Here is a 27,029-nt window from a genome sequence, read left to right as displayed (position 1 = left end):
TAGCGCTTATCAAAGACTAATGCTTTTTTTTCTAAAAATCGTTTTTTCAGAACATGGAGAAAGTGCTGATCCGTCCTACGGCGTTCAAACCTGTGGTTCCTAAGAATCGGCACTCCGTGCATTACCTGTCTCCTCGACCAGGGGGAAGCAGCCTGTCAGAGAGTCAGGGGAGCCTCAATCTCCTGCTGCCCCTTGGAGCATCCACCAGCACAAGTGGCACAAACATGGGCAGTAACAGCGCTACCTCTGAGGAGAAACGGAACTCCTATAGCGGAGGGCACAATGCCCGCAGCAGCCAGTCCTGCTCTATGTCAGATTCAGGCAGAAACTCACTTTCTAGCCTTCCTACTCACAGCAGTACAGGGTACAGTTTGGCTCCCAGCGAAGGCTCCAGTTCTGGGTCTGGAACAGCAGGACAGCTGGAGCCTGTGCAAGCCATGACCCGAAATACTTCAGGTGGAAGCGGCAGCCATGGACATACTAACTCAGATAGTGGACGTTCCTCATCCAGTAAGAGTACAGGATCAGGGTCACTAAGTGGGCGCGGGCAGCCCCTGTCAGACAGTGGGTCGTGTGGTCACTCACCACCCCCTGTAGAGGGCTACGAAGCAGTGGTGAGGGAACTGGAAGAAAAGCTCCGGGAACGAGACTTGGAGCTTCAGCAGCTTCGTGAGAATCTAGATGAGAACGAAGCTGCAATCTGCCAGGTAAGATACCAAAACGTGTATGTCATCCCACTTACCTCAGGGTCAAGTAAACTGGTTGATACGATGTCATAGTACCTTAAACATTAGCTGTGACCTCTCCCCTGTGTCGTCTGCTTGTGAAAGGTGTACGAGGAGAAGCAGCGTCGCTGTGAGAGGGAGATGGAAGAGCTGAGGCAGACCTGTGCCACGAAGATGAAGCAGGCTTCTCAGAAGGCCCAGAGGGCACAGCAGGTGCTACAATTACAGGTATCTCTAATTTGTTTTGGTTTCCTCTGTGACCTATGTTGTTGGATTTTCTGAAACCTTTTTATACATCAGGTTACATTTGGTGAACTGTCAGTTTGAATATTCAGTATACTTTAAGTGCAGCATTTGTTAATGATCTCACATTGGCTTTTGATAGTATTTTATGGTGTATCAGTATGACATAGTATGAAGAACAATATATATCTCTGTGTTTATCAGGTATTTCAACTACAGCAAGAGAAAAAGAAGCTGCAGGAGGACTTCTCCTCCCTGTTGCAGGACAGGGAAACTCTGGAGAGGATGTGTGCAACCATCCAGCGAGAGCAGACCCAGCTGGGACCACGGCTAGAGGAGACAAAGTGGGAGGTAGGTCATGCACTTTGAAAGAAGCGCTCCAAGGTCTTGCAAAAAAAGCTGTATCTTGCATCTGCTTTTCTCAAAAACTGTTTGATGTGATAATAATTGCTATTATTATAATTAAAATTAACAGTTATTTTCTTACTTTTACTTTGGTTCATCATATTTTTTCATTTCTTCCCCTTTTTTTTTCTCCACACCCACTGTACCAACCTCATTCTGTCCTATATCCTTGTCTTTCTTAAGAATTTCTCCTTTCATTCCTTTATCTTCTGGTTCAATCTCTCTTTCCACTCATCCACCTTCATTCTTCCTTTTTTTCAAGTTATTGTTTGTCTGTTTAAATACACACACACACACACACACACACACACACACACACACACACACACACACACACACACACACACACTGGACAAATAGTTCAAATACTAAAAATGTTAATGCAGTCTCCTGCTCATTATTTTGTGGGTGACTGGAGTATTCACTCTTTTTAGAGATACTTTTAACTGTAATTGGTTGAAATTGCATTAATTACAAGTGTTTTCCTGGACTGTCAGTGACAAAAGTTGATACTCGAAAGGTTAGGTATAACTCTCCATTTATTTTCGTCTCTTTCGCTTCAGGTTTGTCAAAAGTCAGGAGAAATCTCCCTCCTCAAACAGCAGCTGAAGGAAATCCAATCAGAATTGAGTCAGAAAGCTGGAGACATCGTGGTGCTTAAAGCCCAGCTGCGGGAAGCCAGATCAGAGATGCAAGCCAGCCAGGCCCGATCCCAGGAAGCCCAGACAGCCCTGCGAACACGATCTCTGGAGGTTGAAGTCTGCGAGAACGAACTACAGAGGCGAAAGAGTGAGGCTGACTTGCTCAGAGAGAAAGTCGGAAGGTTAGAGGAGGAATTAGCCCACCTTCGTGAAACTCTGGCCAGTCACGTTGGATCCTCGATACCTGGCAATGCAACAATGAAGGGGCACTGTATGAGCCTGCCCTTCCCACAGACTAGAGGCTTGTCAAGTCGGGGCGGTCCCAGTCCATCCGTCTATCGTGATGGAGAGGAGAGTCTCCTGGTCTGGGGTGGAGAGAGCGATGAAGCCAAGGCTGAGAGGCAAAATGCAGAAACATTGCTTGGCCTCAAACAGCAGGTACATGATTGTAGCAGTGTTCTGGGGGTGACCGATGATTTAAAACGAAATACAACTTTTCTCGATTTCTCGTTTCAGGTGGACAGGTTAAAGGCTGAACTCATGTATGAGAGGAGAACTAGTGAGGAGCAGCTGACCCGGTTTGAGGATGAGAGGAGGGTTTGGCAGGAGGAGAAAGAAAAGGTAAAAATCATATGTCTTAAATATGCTGCTCAAAAAAAATAAAGGGAACCGTTAAACAACACGATTTAACGCCAAGTCAATCACACTTCTGTGAAATCAAACTGTCCACTTAGGAAGCAACACTGATTCATTTTGACTTGTTTTAAGGAGATTACATCAAAGTTGGATCAGGCCGTAGTGTGTTTTTCCACTTCAATTTTGATTGTGACTCCAAATCCAGACCTCCATGGATTAATAAAATTGATTTCCATTGATGATTTTTGTGTGATTGTGTTGTCAGCACATTCAACAATGCAAAGAACAAAGAATTTAATAAGAATATTTCATTCTTTCAGATGTGGGATGTGTTATTTTAGTGTTCCCTTTATTTTTTTGAGCAGTCTATTATTGCCATGCTCATTCATTTTCAACATTTATTAATATTAATTCCAATTAACTAAGGTTAGTACCCATGTTTCCTTCCCTAACAACCAGGTTATTCGCTATCAGAAACAGCTGCAGCAGAACTACATCCAGATGTACCGTCGAAACAGGGACCTGGAGCGAGTGATGAGGGAGCTGAGTCTGGAACTGGAGAACAGGGACATGGAGGACTATGAGGTCCACAGTGGGAGCAATGACATTCACTTTGAAGAAATCACAGCCACAGAGATATAAAAAAAAAAAAAAAAAACATACCGCCAATCTACAACAAAATGTTCATAGGATTGTGAAAACTGAACAGGCAATCAGAAAAAGACAGAAAGCAAACATTGAACACCAGACCAAATACTGCACTGCCTTCAACACAGCTTTGGCTGAAGCACTAAGCAAGCTCTTACCACTTACTGTCAAAATGGAAAAATCCTAAAGGTGCAATCTTGGTCTTTGCTAACGGAGTTGATTCCCCCTATAAACCCCTATAAGGTGTCACCCTGGCCCTTCGACAGATTTACTTTACTACAAAGCCAGCAAAAAATACCCTTTTTTCTACTATGGGAGCAAAAGGCAGGGAACCAAGTGTTGATTCTTGAATCAGGATATTTAAAATAATGGGAAAAAGAGGCCAAATCTGGCTGGACTACAGTCCTGCTTGTTTAAACCGGGTTTTGACATGAAGCTACCAGCATGCATATAATGATGGCTTCCTTTTCCATTATCCATTCTCTGTAAAACATGTCACAAAACAAAGTACCCCACAGTTGCAAATGAAAGCAAGCTGAAAAGAATGTCAAATGTATCCCATCTTATCCAGCGTCATGCAGCTTTCCAGGAGGAAACAGGTCAAACTGACTATTATTTTATTGAATCAGGCATTTACATTTATAATGACAAAAAACACAATTTGACAAAACTCAGAATGAAGCAACATCTGTAATAGCCTTGCTTTTAATGAATGCAGGAGCAGACGCTTCTGGGTGTCTCTGGTCTCTAAGTTAGCTCCACCATGAGCTAGAGGAAGATGCAACATGTCTGTGTTGTGAAAGTTTTCCAAGGGTATTCTTGTAAATGTTTCTTTTTTTTCATGGAAAGGGACTTCTAGAACAGAGACATGCTATGCTGTGTCTGGCTGCCCTGCTACTGTCACTGTGCATATGATGTGGTACAGTATGCTTGCTCTGTTTGTAAATTATTCCGACACATATTCAGTTTTTTTTTGACAGATTAGCCAGTCTTCTGTCACATGCTGTACATACAGTATCTATTGGTGCATCTCTATTTGAACCATGCAACAGTTCAAGACATTGTGTTTAAGGTTTTAAAAAGGTCAAGTTTTTTTTTAAGTAAATATGATTGAAATATTTGTTTTTGAAAAATAAAAATAGCATCTGAAATTGGCTGGTATTTAAGTTGCACATCAATATTGTTATAAGGCTCATTTCAACACTGTTCTGTGGAATAGCTTGTGACAACAAGTTGGACCACTCTTAATTATGTCTTCAAAACAGTAGCTTAATGTCAGACAGACTTATAAAACACAATATTACCATCACTTGATATTACTTAAGTATTGAGGCTATGCAATTGATGTCCTGGCATTGATTGAAAACCTAGAGTTAGCTAAATGTGTCAATATAATGTCTTGTGTTCAGATCAGTGTGTATGTATTGAATATAAAACACACTGATCATATGTTTTACTTATGAGAAGTTTGATAAGATGGATCAGGTTCTACAATATATTTTCTACCCCTTTAAATCTAGGCCCTCTGTGTCGGTGTGAAACCCTGGTCTCCGTGTTTATTAAAATTTTCTCCTCGTATCTCCAGGTATAAAAAAAAGTAAAATAAATTAACTAATAACAGTGAAATATGCACACTTAAGTAATTGACATGAAAAAGAAAGTGAATGTTTATCTTCCCCAATTCAGTTGTTGTTCCTGAACTGTAAACTATGAGTGGTACTCACCACAACCCCAGGGCTCCATATGGCCATCAGCTCAACAACTATTGGGTCCAAATAATAGATCTGTAACTTGCAGATTTCAGTAGTAAATCATATCACAAAGTTAAATTACAAAAAGATTGCAATGAAAACTCATCACATTCCAGTGCAACACATACATTTTAACAGCAAACAAAATCCCACCCACTGTGTGGCAGCTTCCATAGCAAGTGGCAGTAAGCCTGAAACAAAACAACATGATCTACAGATTGATAAGATCATCAGATCATATTAAACAAAGGAGTAGATTTGAACCCACATCCTTAAGTGATTTACTGTCACATTTTCCTACAGTTTTGAATAGCCAGGCTCCAGGATCCGTTTTGCAAAACCCAAAGGAGATCAAACCAGCCATAAAGCGTAGTTTGCTCAGAAATAATAGTCAGTGTAGAAATTCTTTCAGATTTGCAGCAATTCAGACATAAACTTTATACGTTACAATTAAACAGAATCTGGAGACATGATGTTATATGGAAGTTATCCTCAGGAGGATAACGTTGATTCTCTAGCCATCTCTATTTCTGCTTCTTACTTAACTCTTTTTTTATAACAGTGAAAGCACCTCTGCGGTCTGTATCAGGAAACTATAAATGGAGCATATTTTCTCAGTTTAGCTGTGATGTCACTAAGATATTTTTGCTGGTATTTTAACAGTAGGCATCCTTGTTCAGAGTTTCCATTTATTCTCCTCATTCCCGATAGTCTTTTTTTATTTTTTTTCGAAGGTGTTAGTAGCCGAAAGCCAAACAACACTCAGAAGTCTTCCTAGTCTCCGCAAGACCATAAGCCTCACTGACTGCTACGCTGGTAGTGAGTCAGGCATGCCTGCATGTCTTTGTTATTTTACATTTCAGAAGAGAGAAATGATGCACTGCAGATTCTGTAGTTTCACTGCAGAAAACCTTCAAGGCAGGTCAGGTGTTAAAACCCTAAATATAAACCAGTCGAGAGAATGTTAACGTCTGAGGCAGTGTTTCTCTCTGTGTTATGGATAAGGCTTTGCATGAGTGGTCTCTATGAATGCAAGTGGGCTAAGATCTTTTAATTTTACAGAGTATATATATCATGAAGTAATGGTTAAATGGAAATCTATATAATGGAAGTTGTATATTTTTTTATATATAGCACCTGAAGATATTTTGTTGTAGTACTGGTATCAGTGTGGGTTTAATACACAAAGTGAAAAGACTTCTATTTACAGTATGTATGTGTATACAGTATATATCTATATGTCGATATATAGATATGTGTATATTCTCAATGTTTCAAATGATGGGTCAATTACAAATGGAGCTGGCAGCATAGATAGAGTGACGCTAAAAACAATGCATGAAAATCTGTTTACATTAAAAAACTTGCGTGAGACAACTTTATACTGTTAAAACCAAAATTTGACACAGATAAAGAGTTAGGACATTTTGTTACCTATATCTCTCCATTTTGATTGATTGTTTATTTGCTCTTCAGTGTCATACCCCATCAAATCCCGTTGTAATTGTTTGGTTTCGTGTGCATTGTTAGATTAGAAAATGCATGAGATGGGTCACTTTGGAGTGACATCAAGTTGAGGCCAGAGCTGATACAGCGATAGAGAGAGTTATGTTTCCTATATGTGGAAATTCAACTAAACCTTTTTAGAGAAATGATCAGTGTATATGATCGGTCTATATTTTGCATGGAATTACCACATTTACTGTGGTTTCACAGGACTGTACCATATTACGCATCTTTTAAGGTCATCTAAAGTCATCTGGACTGGAACAAGTTTGGTTTGACCACCAATAGTTATGTAATTAACTAGACTGTTACACTTACCACATATGCATCAAAGGTACAAATAAACTAGAAGCACAGCTGTTGCAAACCAACTATATCCCTCGCTGAATAGCACTGTGTTCGTCGCAGTTTTTAGTTGATCTTTTTATTTCATGTCTCTTCCATGTGGCTTAACTGTATTCTGTGTAAATATGTAAAACACCTAAAAGTATAACAGAGTGACATTGTCTTTTATTTGGACAACATATCTATTTAAAATGTAGCCACTGTGACTAGACCAAAGCAGCGTAACACATTTGCTTTTTGTGGCATTTCCCCCAATATTGTGTTTTTTTTTTACATTTGGTCTTCTTTAATTCGTAAGATATGTAGTTGTTCGTTTATATTTTTATGTGTACACTTCTTGTACAAATTATAATTTTTAATTAAAGAACAACTTGCCAAACCTTGAATTGACTGTTAATGTAATAGTTTTTTCTTTAACTGCAAACTCAAAATGAAGTGATAACTCAAAGGCACCAACATGTTCAATTTAATTTTTTTATTTGATAGCATGTATTTTGTTACAGCTTTTGAAAATCAAATTACAGTTGAGCTGTGTTTTTTCCAGCAACCATTTGTGGAAATAAGGCACCATCCACTCTATTCCCTTGCTGCATTTTTCTCTTTCACCCTAATTTGATTTTTGCACATGCTATTGGCCTCCGTGTCATGCATTACTCTGGCATGTTTTACCAGCTCTTCCTGCATAAACTCACAGTACAGTACAGTAGCACACTGTAAGTAAGCCTCTAAAGTGGCAGATTGCTATAGAGCAAAAGCACTTCTCTCAGAGAGAAAAAAAAAAAAGCCAGCAGAAAATACTGAGCAGCAATTTTTAATAATCTCCCCAGACATCCACTAAACCCAAACTATCAGTTTTGACATAATAGTGAGGTTTAATCTGGTATAAATCTATAAATCTCATAAAGCAGCCTGGGATAATCTTCTTCTGGCAGGTCTGGTGGACGGAGATGCACAAACTAAAAAGTGCAGACCAGTGGATCTACAATCAGACCGCGCTCAAAGGTTACGAGAAGGTCAGGAGTAGCACAATATCAACACAGCAGGAGTTCAGCAATAGTGTTTCCCTTCTTGTTAATGTTCTTTTGAGATGAGTATGTTGTAAAAGAATAACAACATATCTCAACAAACAAAAATGATGAATAGTGTTTTTATCACGACTGATAACATTGTCCAGATTCCAGATTGTGACTCAACGGTCTGATCTATGCTGTTGCTCCTAAAAAGTTTATTTTTTTCCAGTCAGTGCTTATAACATATTCACTTCAAGAGGTTCATGTTTGATGCCCTTCAGGGTTGCAGCCTGGTAATTATGCTGACAGAGGTTAGTCAGTAGGTCTTCTTGGGCTGCATTTGGAAATTGGGACCTTCAGGTCCCTCACCACAAACACCATTGGCTCTTTGGCCTTGTTGCCGAATGCATTGCGAATTACATCCACAGCATGCTGATGAGGCACCCCTTGCAGATTCTCACCATCCACAGAAAGCAGCTCACAACCTTCCTGCAGGTCCAAAAAAGGGTTGATAGAACATGCAAAAGTCTACATGTGAATCCAGATTGTAGTCATATTTATTATCTGCTTTCCTTCACTTGATCATATACTTTCTGAAAATTTGGATCATTCAGTCTCCTTGCCACTTTTCTACCTTCCATTAACTTGCAGTGATTATTTTCCTTAATAAAAGACTGACTGACTAATATTCCATTACCTAAATATGTTAAAACATGAGAAAGTCATTATTGCACAAATAAAGTCTCTATTCAGCGAAGTATTTTTTATAAGGAGCATACATCGAAGCAACCATTTATACACACACATACACACACACACACACACACACACACACACACACATATGCTTTTCCTGCAGGATGCAGCAGACCATGGAAAGTCTTTGAAAATCTGTAGACGTGCTTCCTCTGATGTCATGAGCATTTTTGTGAGGATGCACCTGCTTGACGTGCTCAACATCAGTGAGGTTAATATCGCAGAACACAGACATGCAAGGCCATGGGGCCATTGTTGTAGCCCAAGGAATTATGTCTTTTTCCCTTTTCCTTTTCCTTCTCATTCATTATACAAAAAAAGCCTGTTTTTCCCTCTTCACTTTTTCACGATAGCCCTTCCCTGTTAAGGAAGGAGGGACGCACACTGTATATCGGGTAGTCTGAGGTAATATCTGCGCCTAATGGCTTCTCTCATCGAGGGAGTTTGTTTTCCCCATAGCCTTTCGTGACAAAAAAGATTTGGATCCATTTAACCAAAGAGGAGATTAAAAAGTGCTTTTTCATATTTGAAAAGTAATTCATTTGAATTGAATAGATCCTGACCCGATCTGCACCCATTCTTTTTATAGCCATTTATAGAGTGCATTTGTGAGTTTTTTTTCTGTTTCTAGCCAATGGACATCATGTTCCAAACATAATGTGGCATGTTACAGTATGGCAGCCAGCAGAAATGGAAGACTGAACTGTTCATAGTGTAGTTTATTGGCCATTATAAATGCAGTCAAAAAGCTTTCTTTTACCAGGGATGTGCAATAGATACAGCTATTTCATGTCAAATGCAAAATTGAAAGATCACCATATGGGATTAATCATGTACCTGTCTTAAAAAAAAAAAAGTCATGCTAATGTCATTCATGAGAAGACATTTCACTGAAGAAGCTGAAAAAGCTGTCAATTGATCAGGTAATAATTATGTAATCTTTGAAAACACTATTGCAATTTTTTTTTGATCACACAAGATATCTAAATAAGAGTACTTCACTGTCAGCCTTTCTATTCTATTTTCTAGCATCTCTTGAATTTTATAATTTTTCAATTTTGCTATTTGCTTTTTTCTTGATAATTGACCTGATTTAAATACCACTAGTAAATTGCCCAGAAATGACCTAAAAATCTTCAAGAAATGGCCTAAATAAAGTCTCTCATTCTCCCCACCCCCTCTCTGTCTCTCATATACGCATACATATATATATATATATATATATATATATATATATACATATATATATATGTGTGTGTGTGTGTGTGTGGCTATAGAGCTATAGAAGATAACATCACAGTAAGCACTCTATCACAAATGTCTAAACAGAAATGCTTGACCTACTTATCTGTCACATGTAATCCATTTGCAGTGCCTTGTTACTCAACTAGTTGAATGCTGTCATAAGTTCCTGATAAAAAGATCCTGGTAAAAGCAGGTGGCAGGAAGTGTGTGTTGTCCTTGTTCACCCAGATACACATATTGTGCCCCGACGGTGCGTTTATCATGTGAGTCTAAGGAAACCAGATGCATGTTAACACTGAGCTGCTCTGGTCTTGCTTCCTTCTGGGGACTAAAGGGGATGATAGTGCTTAGCCAAGCGGCTGATAGGGACCCGCTGACACTCCATGTTTGAAAGGTGTGGGCCAGAGACAACAGATAACAAAGCTATGCGACAAGTAGCCACATATCTCTGCCCGAGCCTCTCCGATGGGTCTCTTGCTTTATGAGCTGTATCTGTTTTCCATTTCTCTTCTCCTCTGTTATTTTTTAACACTCACCATTATTTCTAATATTTCCCCAGCACTGCTCATATTGCTTCTAAATGATGTGTTCTCTCTCGTTTATCTTACTTTTCAGGGGTTCACGAAAAAGACACTACTGGTGAAAATTTCTTTGAATGTAAAAGTGAAACCCATAAAGAATCCCCCAACCTCCAAGAACTCTCCTTTGCCCCGGACAAGCTGCTGTTGTTACATAACTTATAGAAAACACGCAAACTGTCCAACACAAACACATATATTTACTTTGAAGTATGTATTCAAATAAGGCTTACCTAGTGTATATTTAATTCCAGAATTCCGGAATGTTAATGAATTTACTACACTGGAGGACTGAACATATCATATAAGTAAAGCAGGCCAGAATCACACTCTTACTTTAATGCACAGGAAATGTTTGAACAGTACATTTGCAGACCATGACCTCTGACCTTTTTAATAATGGAAGAGATGAGCTATTTGAGACGGCTCTCCACATATGTTCTCTAAGCTCCTCATTGCACACCTTCACCCTCCTCTTAAGATACACGACTTGGGGTAACAACCAGTAATCACAGAGCGCAGATGTCTGGCATCCACTCAGTGCACTTTCATCCAGGATGGATGACTAACTTCTTTCCAAATGACGTTTGTTTAAAATGATTGCCACTTTAGGATTTCCATTTTTAGACATTTGGCTTTTATTGTAAATACACACCGCTCACCTTCAGAGTCACATTTGTTGACGCGGCTCCGCCGGGGAAGATTTTTTCAATCTTTATCACAGGCTGGACTCGTGATTCTATACCTCCTGAGATACTTATACCTGTAAACACACAGGAAAAGTAGATAAGATTAAGAAGTCCTGTTCTCTCACTTAATTTACCATGGTTCAAGTTGTGGTTCATTTTCAGCTATTCAAGAATAGTATCTCCAGAAACATTTTGATTTTGCTTTGAAATTCTCAGGGTTTCTTGAACTTTTCATACTCTCTAAAATATGAAAGTGGCAGAGCCTCGTGGCTGATGCAGAGAAATGTGTTTGATGCATATAAATATAAGATATAACTGGCTTCATCTATTTTCAACTGATGGCCTGTTTCAAATGCATTACATATCCTGGAAGCTGGGGTAAAATAGGTCAAAAAAATCTAATATTAATAATAATGATAAAAACAGAAAGAGTGTACCAGTTGTGGTAAAACTGGGTATTTTCTGTGATATCAAAATGTTTTATATCTGACAACTATCTTATCTCCCTGCAGCTATTTTCTGGTCTGGACCACTGCTTTGAAAGTGGTCTTCTAGTCACAGATGGTAAAGAAAATGGAATTTTACTCACCAAGTGACTGTTTGGCTTTAGAGATGGTTACAGTATTTATGTCATTCTCCTCCAGCAGAGTTACAGGTTCTTTAAAATCATGATTTTTCAAAGGTGCATTTATTTTGTGACCTTTCCACACGTTGTTCTCTGTTGGGGGATCGAAAACACCGGCCAGAGGATTTCTAGATCCATGCCACATAGGAACCTGCACGCTCACTTCAGTGTAACCCTCCCTTCTGCCATTGGTGCTGTCAGGACTCGCCTCCTTCCTTGCTCTCCCACATTTACTCCTCACAGGCGACCTTCCTCTTTCTGGCGCCACTTCTCCTCGGTCAGACACTGCCAGCGAGGAGATCTCATTATACCGTGAAGTTCCATTCTTCCCCTTGCTTTGGGAGCAATGGAGTTGGCGCCCACTCTGGTTACTTTGAAGGGCTTCCGAGACGATGAGGCTGGGGTCTGGTGAGGAGCTGCGGGAGCAAGTAGCGGAGGAGGTAAAGCCGTCTATGGGAACATCCAGCAAAGGCCTGAATGTGTTGGATGGAGACAGATGTCCCAAATGTTGGTCAGAAAGATCCAGCCTCTCCAACTTGTCCAACAGATAATGTTCCCTCGTTGTATCTTGGACTGGCCGGAGGAGAAATCCACCCCTGTAGTCTGCAGACACATGAACACGCATACATCCTAGTTAGAAAAACATCTTTGTGAATTTAGCCGAAGCAATTTTAAGTTGGTATTTTCACATTACCATAATTATCAAACTTAATTAATGCCCCAAAGAGTGTAATTTTGACAAGCGCCTCTCATTTTCATTAAGCACTTGCTTTAGGGCAGTTGGACATGACAGGTTAACAAAAAATTAGACCAAGACGGTTTTCCCGAGCAGTATTGAGATCAATGAGCTGTGCAGGCCCCTCAAACAAATGAGAGATTTGCCATTCATCAAGTTCTGCATTTATTAACAGCAGAGATAATGTGTCACCTACTCAATGTATAGTGAAAATAAATATATGAAATATAAACCTGGTAACTGGCTGTCACAGGAAATAGGTAAAGTTGGTCTTCCTTGAGACTCAAAATCAGACACATATCATAAAAATCGAATGAGTTGCATCTGTAAATCAGAAAAGTCATACAAGTTCTGCATTCAATGAGGGCCCAGGAAATATGAGAAATATTTTGTGCGTAAAGTATATACCCATATGGGGTGGGTAATGTTTGCTTGAAAAACAATCTGTCCGCCTGCTGGGTAGGTAGGGGTGGAGAGACAGTCTTTGTACCTGGTATTGGAGTGATGAGATGGCGTCTTGGCGTTCCACTGCGAGGAGAAAGTAAAGCTGGAGAACGCACTGAAAGAAAGAAAATCACTTCAGAATATATCCTTGAACATGAAGGATTTCAGCAAGCTGGCCTTATAATCACAACAAACTTCTTTTGATGCAAGATGCTTTTCTATGATTAACGACAAAGCCCTGAAACATAGCGTTCACTGCAATGTAGTGAACTGCAAAGTATAAGGGCACTTCTCCATTATTTTCAAATTGAATAAGTTGGTCAACCGATTAAATGCTGAACTTTCATTAAATAATATTAATATGAAGTTTTTTTTCTCTTCTATATGTGATCTAAGATTTAAGATTTAAGATCTAAGATCATTTAAAATCAATCATCGCAACCCCTAAAATCATCATCAGTGTTTTAAAGTAAATTCCTCTGCTTACCTGAGCAACTCTTTAGGACATCGTAGGCCTCCAGTTCAAAGGGCATGACCATACTGTCGAAGTGACCCAGTGCTTTTGCAGGAATCAGCATTCTGTTGAGGAAAACGATTTCCCAGGCATGGGATCATTAAAGTATCTCATCTTGTATATAAATATATATATATATATATATGGATATATATATATATATATATATATATTATTAAATTATATTATAATATAATATTATATATATATATATATACATATATATATAATCTCATAATATATTATATTATATTATTAAATATATATACTGTTAATATATAACAGTTAATATAAATAAAGGGAACACTTGAACAACACAATGTAACTCCAAGTCAATCACACTTCCGTGAAATCATAGTGTCCACTCAGGAAGCAACACAGATTCATTTTGACTTGTTTTAAGGACATTACATCAAAGTTGGATCAGCCTGGAGTTTGTTTTTACACTTTAATTTTGAGTGTGATTCCTAATCCAGACCTCCATGGGTTGATACAATTGATTTCCACTGATCATTTTTGTGTGATTTTGTTGTCAGCACATTCAACTGTGTAAAGAGCAAAGTATTTCATAAGAATAGTTCATTCATTTAGATCTAGGATGTGTTTTTTGAGTGTACCCTTTATTTTTTTGAGCAGTGTATATATATATATGTGTGTGCGTGTGTGTGTGTATATATATATATGTATATGTATATGTATATGTATATGTATATGTATATGTGTGTGTGTGTGTGTATATATATATATATATATATATATACACACCTGGGTCTATAGCTTAACATGAAGCATGATCTCACCTTATTTCTCTGAGAAGTAGAAGTTTTTCAGGTCGGTCCAAGATTGCCAAAAGAGGGTGGACTAAATCCTCAACTACATTTTCTGACAAAAACTGAGTAGCAGATAAGATTGGTAAACAAACTATAGCAGGATACATAATGCATCTATGTGTGACATTATAAACATTTGATTTTCTGAATTATAAATGCTTCGCTTCCTGATGCCAATTGTCGGATGGCAATTTCAAGAATGTTAAATTCTTGGATTCCATGAGATCTTTCATCCCTTTGGTGTTTATTACTATATTTTCAGGAAAGTAATTCAGCGATCTAAAGTAATGATATATCCAGCAATGTCAAAAATGACAGCTGATAAGTTGATCCACTGATAATGTCTACTGAGTGTCAGATTGTCAAAAGGAACAAATGGTTGCTGGTATTCAGTCTTAGAAATTGGTTAATGAAGGAGCGGTTCTCGCTTTTGTCCTAACTACTGGCAGATATATCTGCGGAAAAGGGAGTGATATATCCATTGGCTTTCGAGCAGCTTAGTTTCATTCAATGGGTTAAGAAAAACAGGGTGAAGCACCGGAGGGGCAACGGAGATTAAAACTTCAGATCAAGAACTCACCCGCTGACAGTGTCTCATTACAGCAGTCACCTCATCCTGGCTAAGCAGCCTCTTTGACATGTCCTCTACATGCTGCAGGGTCTCGAGTCGCAGCGACAGACAGCTGTCTTTCAATCCTACACAGGAATTTGTGGGGAAGTTCAAAAGGTGGAAGGAGCCCTGTCTTTATCTAAAGAATTCAGGTCAAACTGTGTAAAAAACAGAAAAAAGAACAACAAAAAACTCCTAAAGCCCTATTTTAATGTGAGATATTTTTTTGCATTGCCTTTTTTACTTATATCCTCCTAATCATTCCTTTTGACTGACAAACTGGTATTCCTTTGGAACTAATAGTCAGGAAATTCAAGAGTAAAAAACAATGAATTACAGCATTTGAATGGATGCAAGACAAGTTTACAGCTTACAATGATGTACTTGCAAATGTCAATGTCTTGGTGTTAATTTTGCCTGGCTGTTGATTTCAAAGGCACAGTCTATGTCTCAGGTGAATCATACAGAACAGACTAATTGTTATTTTTATGCTATAGCCCAAATTGTTTGATATCAGCAGAACACACAAATATCTCTGCGTGTGAGCTCACCCTTGTTAGGATGCTGGGAAGGTGACCTGGATCGGCTCCTCTCCTTATGGTCTTTCTTAAATAGCAGGTTGACAAATGTTTTGGAGCGTTGCAGGCTGGTTTTACCCTCTGATGAACTCTTTTCCTTCTGTAGCTTCTTTTTCTGTCTGTCCTCTAACGAGTAAACAAAAAAAAAAGCAGTATTTCTGTAATTATTCCAGGGTTACTGCCCCCCCCTCCTTGAAAGTTATACAGAAGGCAACTTTTCTTGATGCTTGATTCTCACTGAACACAAAAAAGTTGAGAGAATAAATATCTCCAAGCTACTCAAATCAAGTACAGTTTCTCTTACTTCAATTCAGTATGAACTGATTCAGTTTCAGCATCTGAATACAATGTGTGGTTGTTTTTTTGCAATCAGATTCCTTATCAGAGGTATAGTGTGGTGCATTTCAATTGAAGGATCTTTTACCATGAAACCTTTTGAGAAACTTTGTGTTAACCAAACTAAATTTAGTTCTGGGGTAATTAATATATGCACCAAAAAATATCCCTTTTTTGAGATTTGGCATTGTTCCTTTTTTCTTCTTCTTTAATTTAGCCATAAAAGAAGAGTGTGGCAAACTCTACTCTTGATGGGGTTCATATATTGCTGAGTGTTTGCATGGGAGACAAAAACCGGTGGTAATCTATAACCCGCTGTGTGTGGCCTGGGTTACAAGTGCAGTAACTTGTGTGACCTTTTCATATCTCAGCGCACTTATCCGAATAATCTCCGAAAGAATGTGAGCTGTGATAGAGATTTAGATGACAATGGGCCTCTCGAACTTCAACTTCCTTGCAAAATTGTCCCTGATCACATTTTTTCAAAAGATTTTTACTTATATCAACAAATTAATCACATACTGCACGTATTACTATGGCATGGCTGAAAGGTTAGGAGCTAAAACTACCTGCCAGCAGTCAAAAAGCATCCTCAAATTGTCAGTGCATGTGACTTATTTGTAAGCTGAACTGGACAGTAAACTTAATGAGCTTCAGGAGAACATTTGTTTTCATTTTATTTTTTGTGTTTTACTTCAGTTTTGTCTTTTTATATACCATCTTGGATGTTTTCTGATTCACACTTGTAAACTAAGCTCACAAAATCGAATTATTAATCAGCATGGTGTCACATGTCAAATTAAAAATAGCCCGTTTGGCTAAGATGGAGCACAGCAGATGTTAAATTGTGCATATCTATGTATGATTCCACGCATATAATTCATGAGGATCTGCAGTCCTTCTTGCAAAGCTGTTACCGCCTATAAAACAAGGTGATACACACTCTCCAATATGTGCACAGGCTGTTCATTTCTTTTCCAGTTGGCTCCTCTGTTCACTGCAATAAATCTGCCTTTGTGGAAAGTAACACAATAATACTGACAAATTGCAGCCACACAAACCTGAACACAACCCCATCTATCGAGAGCACAACAGTGATGCAGTTTACATAACAAATGTCCAATCATCCTTCAGCTTCACCCTGGGCCGCTCACCAGGTGCTGGAAGTATGAAGGGCTTGGATGAATTGAAAGGGACACAGATAATAACTCAAGTGCTCTGCTGAGGCTTGGATGTATATCACACCATACGCTAACGTTTATATATTTGTCATGAGGCAAAACAAGTGTGAATAATATGCAGTAATTAATACATCTATGTTTACTTTGGAAAAATTTGATTTTGGGGCCTCAGTTGGTTATATGGTGTGTGGATGGCCTTATCTATTACTTTGACTGAGGGAATGTGAAGGGATAAGTGAAATCTGCAGAAGCACTGCTGGAACATCTAATGGTCATCTAATTATTACATATACATGCAGAAATAGTCACCAAAAGTGAGGTTAAAAGTGCAAAATGTTGATATTACAACCATAATTGTCAGTGGGCCACAAAGTTGGAAATGATAATAACAGTACAAACAAAATGGTTATTTTATGGATATTTATCATCTTACTTTTTATCAGCCTTATATTATCTTAATCTATGGAACTGCTCACCCAAATCCAGCAGGCTGGCTAAAAATCAACAACAAATATTGGACCGAACACATATGATCTTTATTTTACTTTATTTGACTTGCTAAAATTGTGATTTTTCTGTCTGTTTGTAATAATAAACTTAAGGATACTTTCTAGAACTTTCAATGGAAAAGGAAATGCGCCATCATACATGTGTAAAAATACAGTGGTACTGATGATAGGGTGTATTATTTAAAAATTAAATATCTGAAATTTTTTTCTTTATTTGATGAGGCTGAAAATAATTTTAAAGCGGTAACTGCTGTGACAACAACAAATACGTAGCTACTTAGTGGAATTTATATACACTCAACATAGGTGTTAGTAAGTCACACCATTAACACATTTCCAGACTAATCTTCCTTGAAGTATTGCAATATTTATATCACAATATAACATTTGTGAAAGACTCTGTGAAAACTTTGAGAATTTGATTGCCAGAGATTTGCATTGCAAATAATAATTTGTTTATGATATCTGCATTGAAAATCCATCAGCACAGCCAATTTTCAAGTGCAACTCCATATTAAAAAATGCTCTTGTTGTAGAGCAGTGCTATATCCACCTTGACATCCCCCTCACAAGCCTTCTGAGTCTACAGGTCTCACCTGAAGCAGTAATGTGGCTCTGGGAGCGTCTTATTGCCTTCCTCGGCTTGCTCAGGGCCATCAGCGCTGCTGTTTTAGGTGAACGTATCCCTGTTTCCTGGCTTCCTAATGACAACATGCTGGTCCGTCCCCTCCCTCCTTCCACGCTGCCTCCGATCTCCCGTGGCCTCTCCCCTTGCCCACGTATGACCGTGTCCTTCAGCAACAATGTAGCGCCTACAGTCCGGCTGGTCCCTGAAGGTAGCACCCTCACATGGTCAGGGTAGGAGATGTTAGGTGAGGGGGGTTTCAGGAAGTTTGGAGGGTGAGGATCAGTCTGTATGCCAGTTTCAGCAGTTCGGTCTATCCTGCTTTGACATCTGGGGTGGTCTTCTGTGGAGATGGTGTTGTCTACCATCCCAGTGCTGAAGACAGGAGGCAATAGGACCCCAGAGAGACCACTTAGTGAGCTGAGGGGGGTGCCGGAGGACAATGATGATGCTGAGGAGTTACAGTCTGAACCATGGAAGGATGCTGCAGGTCCCCAATCAGCCACTGTTGAAAAAAAAAAGTCCAATATTGTCAAGGAGAAGGGAACTCCGTGGGGGTTCTGTGCATTATTGTTATTTTTAATAATCATACAAAAGCATTTTTTTCATATTTTAACATGAAATATTTGGACAGTGATACAATCTTCATGATTTGGGCTCTGCATGCCACCACATTGGATTTGAAATGAAACAACTACAACGTAATTGAAGTGCAGGTTTAATTCAAAGGGTTGAATCATATGATAAAACATGCAGGAATTGTAGCTATTTTTGTACTAACGTTTCTCATTTCAGGGCCTGAAAAGTAATGGACAAATGAACATAACCCAAAGTGAAATGTTACTTTTCAATATTTTGTTGAGAATCCTTTGCAGGCAATGAGTGCCTGAGGTCTGGAACCCATGAACATCACCAAACACTGGATTTTTCCTTCTTTGTAATGCACTGCCAGGCCTTTACTGCAGCGGTCTTCAGTTGCTTGTGTGTTAATGGGTCTTTCTGCCTTAAGTTTTGTCTTGAGCAAGTGAAATGCATGCTCGATTGGGTTGAGATCTGGTGACTGACTCAGCCATTGCAGAACATTCCACTTCTTTGCTTTAAAAAACTCCAGTGTTGCTTTTGCCGTATGTTTCGGATCATTGAACCATCTGTACTGCGAAGCTCCGTCAAATCAACTTTACTGCATATGGCTAAATCTGAGCAGAAAGTATATCCCTATACACTTCAGAATTCATCCGGCTGCTTCTGTCTTTTGTCACATCATCAATAAACACAAGTGACCCAGTGCCATTGGAAGGCAGGCATGGCCATCCCATCACACTGCCTCCACCATGTTTTACAGAAGATGTGATGTGCTTTGGATCATGAGGTCTTCCAGTTCTTCACCAAACTTTCTTCCCATCATTTTGGTACAGGTTGATCTAAGTCTCATCTGCTGCTCCAGAACTGGACTGACTTCTACAGGTGTTATTTGGCAATTTTGGCCTTTATATTTTTAAGGCTGACAATGGTTTGCATCTTGTGGTGAATCTGTTGTATTTACTTTCATGAAGTCTTCTCTTTCTGGTAGACTTAGATACTGATACACCTACTTCCTGGAGAGTGTTCTTCACATGGGTGAAAAAGAGTCGGCTATGTTTTAAAGAGCTTTAATTCCTAAACCCTTGCTCCAATTTGGATGTGAATACTCTCAAATTACAGCCGAGAGTCTACTCTTTAAGCCTATATTGATTATATAATTGTAACCGGAATATGTTTTCATAAACAGCTAAAATAACAAAACTTGTGTCACTGTCCGAATATTTCTGGGCCTAACTCTACATAATGAATAAGATTTGCCCAAGATCTTTAATTTCCAGAAGTTCCCATCTGCTTTGTTCAGATCAAATCTGTCTGACCTCATGTCTTCTTAATCCTCTAAGCTTCTGAAAAACTAAACATGAACCACAGAGTTCTGTTTTTGTTCTAATGAAAAGCAGATATAACTGCATCTTCAAAATTCTTGTACAATCAACTCCAGATCCCAAATGTCAGGTTGTTCTGTGTTCTAGATAAGTGTACACCCTTGTGAACACAGAATTAATCTCTGGCCAGACAGACAAAAGAGAATACATAACGGAAATAAAACAAAGTTTAGAATCTTCTACCCACGTGTGTTAAATGTTTGATAAATGTAATTTTTGTAAGAAGTGCAAAAGGGCAATGAAAGATAAAATATTCTGATCGTAGCATCACATTTTAATTATCTTGTCCTTATTTAGCCAATTTCAGGCACGTCACTGCTAAATCAATGTTATCGCTATCTTGTTACCTCAATATTTGGTGATAAACATTCTTTTGGATTATTGAACATACATTTGTCGAGCCATCCGTATTCTGTCACCATCTCCTTATAAGCGGGATATCTTCCAACCTCCTGTAAATTTGCAAAACGACATAAATAACGCAAGGCACAGACATTATCACACTTTTCAACAGCACTGAGAAAGTAGATGTGTAGAATCAATTTTAACCCCTTAAAAGCCAGTGTGTCTAAACACCTGATGGTACTGGGTTACCTTCAGTTTTTACTTTTTTATTTGGTTGAGACAACTTTCCTGAGAGGCAAAGATTACTGTCTACTAAAACGTCTGTTTCTTCGTTGTATTTAAAAAAGTTTTAAATCTTTTTCGAATTATGACGAAATGTGGTGAGTAAATCATCAATATGGCATATACAAGGCCACAAGAAATTAAACTACAACGAGTCGTCTTAGTAGATCATGACGCATATTTGTATCAAAATAAAGGGCTTCTTAATGTTAAATTACTTTTTCATTGTACCGGAGAAACAGAAATAGCAGACAGTTCCAGGTGACATGAAATGTAGCCTATTAGCCAGGCATTGACCAAAGTGAGGCGACATGGTGGGAGTGTTGCATTATAAAACAGTTCTGAAAACACAGTTAGCTCCTGTGAAATGCAGTTTATAAAACTCTCATATGCCAAAATGTGACACAAGATTTAAACCCCAGTCCTGTCCTGTTAATATGATCCAAGAAATGTTGCAAGAAAAGGAAGAGGGAATGCATAAAATTTGCCTCTATGTAAAATATAACCGGATCCCTGACCACCTTTGAATAATGAACATTGTCCCTGGCTGTGTTTCACACATGGAACCTGAGATCAGAGAAGTAAAACGAGCGCAGCAAGAGAGCTAAAGGAGCTTACATACACACACTTTAACACTAAGTGTGAAACACCCTTATTCATTCATATACACAAACAGACACAATGTCTCTTTGTCTAAAAATAACACGGGTTGAATGGCACGGTCTTGCTCACATGAATGAGAACGCGAAAAAAAAAGGAGATTTAAAGGCTGTCAGACAGTTTTCTGTTTCACTCTGCAAGCTCAGGGGAGGAGGTGGTGTTGTTTAATTTACTTTCACAGTTATTATTATGTCATTACACTAAGACCATCCAGTTACCTAATCTATTTATATATTAGCAAAGAGTAATCATTGTCATGTGAGAAACACCTCCAAGTCATCATGGACCTTTGGCAACTTGGAGTTGCAAACTGTAAACGCAGCACTCCTTGTATTATCACAAGACTTTAGCACATATATAAAGTGTGTTTTGCTAAAGTCTTGGGAAGCAGCAACTCTAATAAACTAGGGACTTGGAGTAACATTAACTTTTATTTACTTTCCAGTTCCCTTCGCCTGACAATTGTATGTCGTCCGCTGTCAGGCCTCCAATAAGACCCTTTGCTGATTTTGATTAATTTTCTATAATTACAGCATAGGAGTTACGTGCACAGGCACATGTTTTAACTTGCCCTCACATTACCTTTTCAGGAACCCCCTCTGAATTAACCTGCCATTGCGTTTGATTTTTGCTACACATTGTACATAGGGCTCTTTAGTGTGCCAGTTCAAACAAATAGCTGGAACACCAATGGCTTCCCACTGGCAATATAGTTAATCATAAATTTACACTACAATCCAGTATGATAAGATACATTTTTAATACTGAATCAAATGCCATTTATAGAAAAAAAATACTGAACTAAATGAGAAAAGTGCAGAGGAAAAGTAAAGAGAAACTACAGACATTTTCATCATGCACAGTGTTTTCTTCAAAAATATGAATTAATGTGGCATTAAAAGTGACATTTCACAGGAATCATTCAGATTGTTTTCTCACCCTGATAGTCAACATGATATGAGTGTGGCTCCTCAGGACGTCTACAGCATCGCTATGTGAGATATCTTCGAAGCTGACTCCATTGGCTGCAAGGATCTGATCACCCATTTTAATACCATGCTTTTCTGCAAGACCATCCGGGTCCAACCTGAAGGTGAAACAAACCCACTCACTCAAAAAGCAATTCACAAAAAGTGTGAGTTTTTCATTAGAATTTCTTCAGACTGTTAGTGGATCCATCAATGAACAGATCTTTGGGCAAATTGATATGAAAAGCTTTTGATCATTAGAAATAACATCACCGCATTTCATCCTGGCTATGTAGGTTATGTTAAATTTAATCTCATTGAGTTCATCGTAACAGTGATTTTTTAACCTTTCTTGCTTTGGCAAAGACAGCAACACATAATCTTGAAAACGTGGCCTGGGTGATTTGCCCAAAGGATTAAAAAAAAAAAAACTTTTTATGATTTGGTACTGGAGTTCCATGACATTATCCTCATCTGCCTCTCCTTTCACTTGCTTCAGTAGAGGTGGGACGGGGGACGGGGGGATGAACATAGGCTTAATGAGGCTTAAGGTCTGTCTTCCAGTACCTTGAAACAGCCTGTCTAATTTGCTGTAATGTGATATTCTATACTCAATTTCAGGCAACTGATGTGTTTTAAATCATACTTAGAGACATAAATCCCCAGTCCAAACTCTTTGCCTCCTCTAATGTTGAAGCCTAGACAGCAATCATCCGATGTGATGAAGAGATGTACAATTCTGCAGAGAGCACTCTGTGAACTGGCGTCCATCGGCATGTTCCGACTCTCCTCCACCACCATCCGACGGTGAATTAGATCCACCCTACATTCGCATGTACACACACAAGAACATTGACAGAGGTTGAAAATATTCTCACACGTTTCGCACCGTCACAATCAGTTTATCATAGTTGTTATCTGTCCACTGTTGTCGAAATGAAACCAAGATACTGTATCTGCCAAAAGAAGGATAAGCAATGGCAGATGTATTGTTTTTGAGGTTCAGTGTGTGTGTGTGTGTGTGTATGTGTGTGTGTGTGTGTTTTAATTGTATTCATTTTTATTTAATATATTATCAATCTATCTGTGTGGAATCACCATGTTGTCTTCTCTTTGGAATAACAGATGCCAGGGATCTTCCCCACACGCCTCACCACCATCCTCAGCCTGTTGTTTCCTGTCAGGACCTTCACTGCGCTGCTCATAGTGATGTTCTCGAGGCTGACTCCGTTCACCTCCACCAGTTTATCTCCCATGGCGAGCCCGGCCTGCACTACACACACACACACACACACACACAGTCATTAAACATCACAGAGAAACATACAATCAAATCCACGAGAGAAACACACACACTTCATTCTGACCTGCTGGGCTGTCGCCCTCCACTTTGCTGACAAATATGCCCAGTCCATGTTCAGAGCCTCCACGGACACTGAAACCCATACGTCCATCTGGACTTTTATCAACCGTAAATGTGTAAATATCTTCACAATCGTTCCCACCTGCAACCACACAAAATCCCAAAATACAATGAAAAGTAAGATGGTGCAGTCCATTGGTATGTATACATTTATATGACATAACGATGTATCAGGGACCAAACGTTGTGATGCACAATGTCACGGTCAACATGCATATTCCAGAAAAAGATCATCATTATTATAATATTATTTTTGACAATTAAACAAGGTAACACTAAAAAAAAAAATTAAAATATCTTCCAGAAATGAACAAGAAATTACTAAAAGTGGCATTAAATATATTGCACATTACACAGGGATTCCCTAAGAAGGAGAAAAAAGTTTATGTAAAATGAAAAGTGACCTTACAGTTTGGTAAATTTATTTTTCTAATTGTTGAAATAATTTTAAAAAGGTGATATCGGGGAAGCCGTCCCGATATGTGTTTGAGACTCAATTCTCGAAACTCACCCTCAACAGAAGTGTTGATAAGAATGACCCTGCCCATGGGTGAGGATGACCTCCTCCTTTGGTGGTGCTGGTTCTTCACCGTGTAGTACCTGGTGCCGTGGGACCCCCTAGTCTGGCCTCCATTACTGGAGACGGGGTTCCCCCCTCCATTTGTCATCTCCCCCCAGTCGGAGGAGTGAAAAGAGTGAGCCATGCTACGTAACAGGCAGCTCTTTCTTTAGGCATCCAGACGGGAGAAGTCTGGCGTCCGGATTAAAAATTCGCAGTCTTTAAGTTGACAGACAAGTAAACGATCAAATGAAGGGATTGATCCCACTGTGGAGGGAAACTTACTATATTTTACATCCCTGGTATTTTTTTGGAAGTAGTTTCAGGCTATATCAGAAGTGTCACGCAAAAATGCGGTATCCACTTGATAAAGTTGACTGAATGTATTTCATTTGAAATAGAATACTGAAAAGTACAAATCCATGGTTGAGGAAAAAAAATTAGTCCGGGATTGTTTTTCAGATGCCAGTAGAATCCTTGAATTTTCCTGGTATCTTGTGGATCCACGGTTGAGTGTCTAACTTCTCCTGCATTGTGGAGCTGTGGAGCCAACAACAGTGCAAGGTGCTTCCCCTTGGGTCATGTTTAATTAAATGGATAGCTGTCGTGGAAAAGATATACTGTGATGAGGGATGTGGTCTGAGGGGTTCCAGATAATAGAACGCCATTACTGTTGTTAAGTTATGACCTGTAAGCATGGATAACTCATATGGGAGAATAAAAACAGTATTACTTGAGTGCCTTGAACTTCACGCTTTTCTATCAGTCAGCACCACGGACAGCGACAAACACGTAAATAAACAACCGATCAGCTGATAGTTAAATGCAATTTCTCATCACATGTTACAAACTGGTTCCTCACGGTATATCCGTTTCCCAGGCGGTGCTTAATCCCACTGATAAATTTAAAAAAAAAAACTAAGGAGAAAAAAAATATCTGAAAGCAATTCTTGAAATTTAAGTTAATTAATTTGATCAGCACACCTTCCATCGGTGTTTTGTTTTTTTCTATTTGTATATATATATATTTTTTTTAGTGCCAAATGAGCTCGGAGACGCGTCTCCAGGATGTGAGAGCCATCCCTATTGTTTTCCAGGTGACTTATTATTGTCTTAAAGGGTGTAATCCTTTCACACACTGTAAGCCCCCGCAGCTGCCACGCAATAACTTCCGCTGGACTGAAGATGATTCATCTCGGTAATTGTTCACCATTTAAAGAAGCACTGACACACTGTATTTTAGCATGTTCTGGGTACAAACGTGTTATTAATGCATAAAGTTGATACATATTATAGTTCAACTGCAACGTTGTAATACCTGAGCTGTGAGGCGTTTTTTTGCTCTAATTGTAACTGTGTCAGTTCTCACCACGGCGAACAGCGCCATCTAGTGGCTGAACTTAGAATAAATCGAAGATCTGGAGGTTCCCTGTCATCCAGGTCATGATAAATTCTTTTCTTCAAATTCTTGACTTCATTCTTGTCTTCAAATTCTTCTTCAGTTAATTTAAGAAGACTCTCAAATGTATCGAAATGTCTCTAAGTGAAGAAAATCAAGTCCAGTTACAAAGACAAGAGGAATCGAATATGTCAGCCAAACTGAAAACACTATTTCCTTGGAATAAGTGTAGCATTCATGTTAGATTAATTTTAAGTTTTCATCCAGCATTTATCTGATTTGTCCTGTTTTTTTGGTGCCACTCGAATATTTTTGTGACCATTTGATAACGATTGACACATGTATAAAATTTTTAATTAGATATAACATTTGTTGTTAAAAGCATCCTTATTTATTTTATATTTCAGGAATCTTGGTATCTACAAAGGTGGATGAGATGGTGTTTAAGACTATATTTGTAGGGCATAGTTTCCAAACAACTAATATCAGAATCTCTTTAATTGGCAAATGTACAACGTACACAGGAATTTGACATGGTAGGACAGGGTCTTATATCAGGAAATTTAAGTTAACAATTATAAGTTATAATTTATAAGAAAGGAGACATCAACTTAGCAAAAAACACAGGTAGGGGTTCGGATACATATACAATTTAAGTTGGGTATATATACAATGGCAAGTGTCTTTGGTTTGGGAATGGTGGGGTATAGGGGATTACGTTGAGGAGTGTGATGGGTTTTGGGAAAAAATGTTCAAGTGTCTGGTGGTTCTTGTCTCGATGCGCTTGAACCTGCAGTTTGATGGGAGGGTTGTTAACAAGCAGTGAGCTGGGTGTGATCCGTCCCCCACTTTCCTCCCAGCCTGTTGCCTGGATCTGTTAGAAGGATAGTGGGGGACCCATCTCACCCAGTTTACTGCTTGGTCAAAACCCTCCCATCAGGCTGCAAGTTCCATTATACAGGACTGTCTCAGAAAATTAGAATATTGTGATAAAGTTCTTTATCTTCTATAATGCAATAAAAAAAAACAAAAATTACTTTTTCATGATATTCTAATATTTTGAGATGGGATTTTTGAGTTTTCTTAAGATGTAAGGCATAATCAGCAATAATAAAATGATAAAAGGCTTGCAATATTTCAGTTGATTTGCAATGAATCCAGAGTGTATGACATTTTTGTTTTTGTAATTGCATTACAGAAAATCAAGAACTTTATCACAATATTCTAATTTTCGGAGACAGTCCTGTATTATTATATGATCATA

The 27,029-nt window shown here is 38.7% G+C and overlaps 2 protein-coding genes across 5 annotated transcripts in view; one reads left to right on the top strand and one right to left on the bottom strand.

The window, feature by feature from the left end:
- LOC147236537 (leucine zipper putative tumor suppressor 2 homolog) overlaps positions 1-4,437 on the top strand; it is a 45,820-nt gene extending 41,383 nt beyond the window's left edge. For all 3 annotated transcript variants that reach the window (XM_086170373.1, XM_086170381.1, XM_086170364.1), the window contains 6 exons: positions 51-707; positions 831-953; positions 1,173-1,319; positions 1,937-2,452; positions 2,531-2,635; positions 3,110-4,437. In XM_086170373.1, coding sequence (XP_086026499.1) covers positions 51-707; positions 831-953; positions 1,173-1,319; positions 1,937-2,452; positions 2,531-2,635; positions 3,110-3,292 — 1,731 coding nt within the window. In that variant the 3' untranslated portion in view covers positions 3,293-4,437. The remainder of the gene's footprint in view (positions 1-50; positions 708-830; positions 954-1,172; positions 1,320-1,936; positions 2,453-2,530; positions 2,636-3,109) is intronic.
- A 2,726-nt stretch (positions 4,438-7,163) lies between these two features.
- Positions 7,164-25,443, bottom strand: LOC147236536 (PDZ domain-containing protein 7-like). Of its 2 annotated transcripts, XM_086170349.1 has the most exons (16): positions 24,319-25,443; positions 23,752-23,889; positions 23,483-23,657; positions 23,031-23,207; positions 22,356-22,503; positions 20,521-20,581; positions 18,137-18,670; positions 15,488-15,640; positions 14,907-15,022; positions 14,297-14,388; positions 13,470-13,561; positions 13,029-13,097; positions 12,175-12,405; positions 11,767-12,087; positions 11,151-11,251; positions 7,164-8,399 (listed from the first exon to the last, which is right to left on the bottom strand). In XM_086170349.1, exons 1-16 carry the CDS (start codon positions 24,509-24,511, stop codon positions 8,223-8,225), a joined length of 2,778 nt encoding a protein of 925 aa, XP_086026475.1. In that variant the 5' UTR covers positions 24,512-25,443; the 3' UTR covers positions 7,164-8,222. The 2 variants fall into 2 exon arrangements, with proteins under 2 accessions (XP_086026475.1, XP_086026467.1); XM_086170341.1 differs by having other exon boundaries at positions 11,767-12,405.
- Positions 25,444-27,029: the final 1,586 nt, after the last annotated feature.

Source organism: Fistularia commersonii, chromosome 2 (genome assembly GCF_037954325.1).
Source record: "Fistularia commersonii isolate RoL2024-O1a breed Wild chromosome 2, RoL_Fcom_v1.0, whole genome shotgun sequence".
Lineage (NCBI taxonomy): Eukaryota > Metazoa > Chordata > Actinopteri > Syngnathiformes > Fistulariidae > Fistularia > Fistularia commersonii.
Note: the sequence above shows the minus strand (reverse complement) of the source record. Positions and strands in the feature narration are given on the sequence as shown.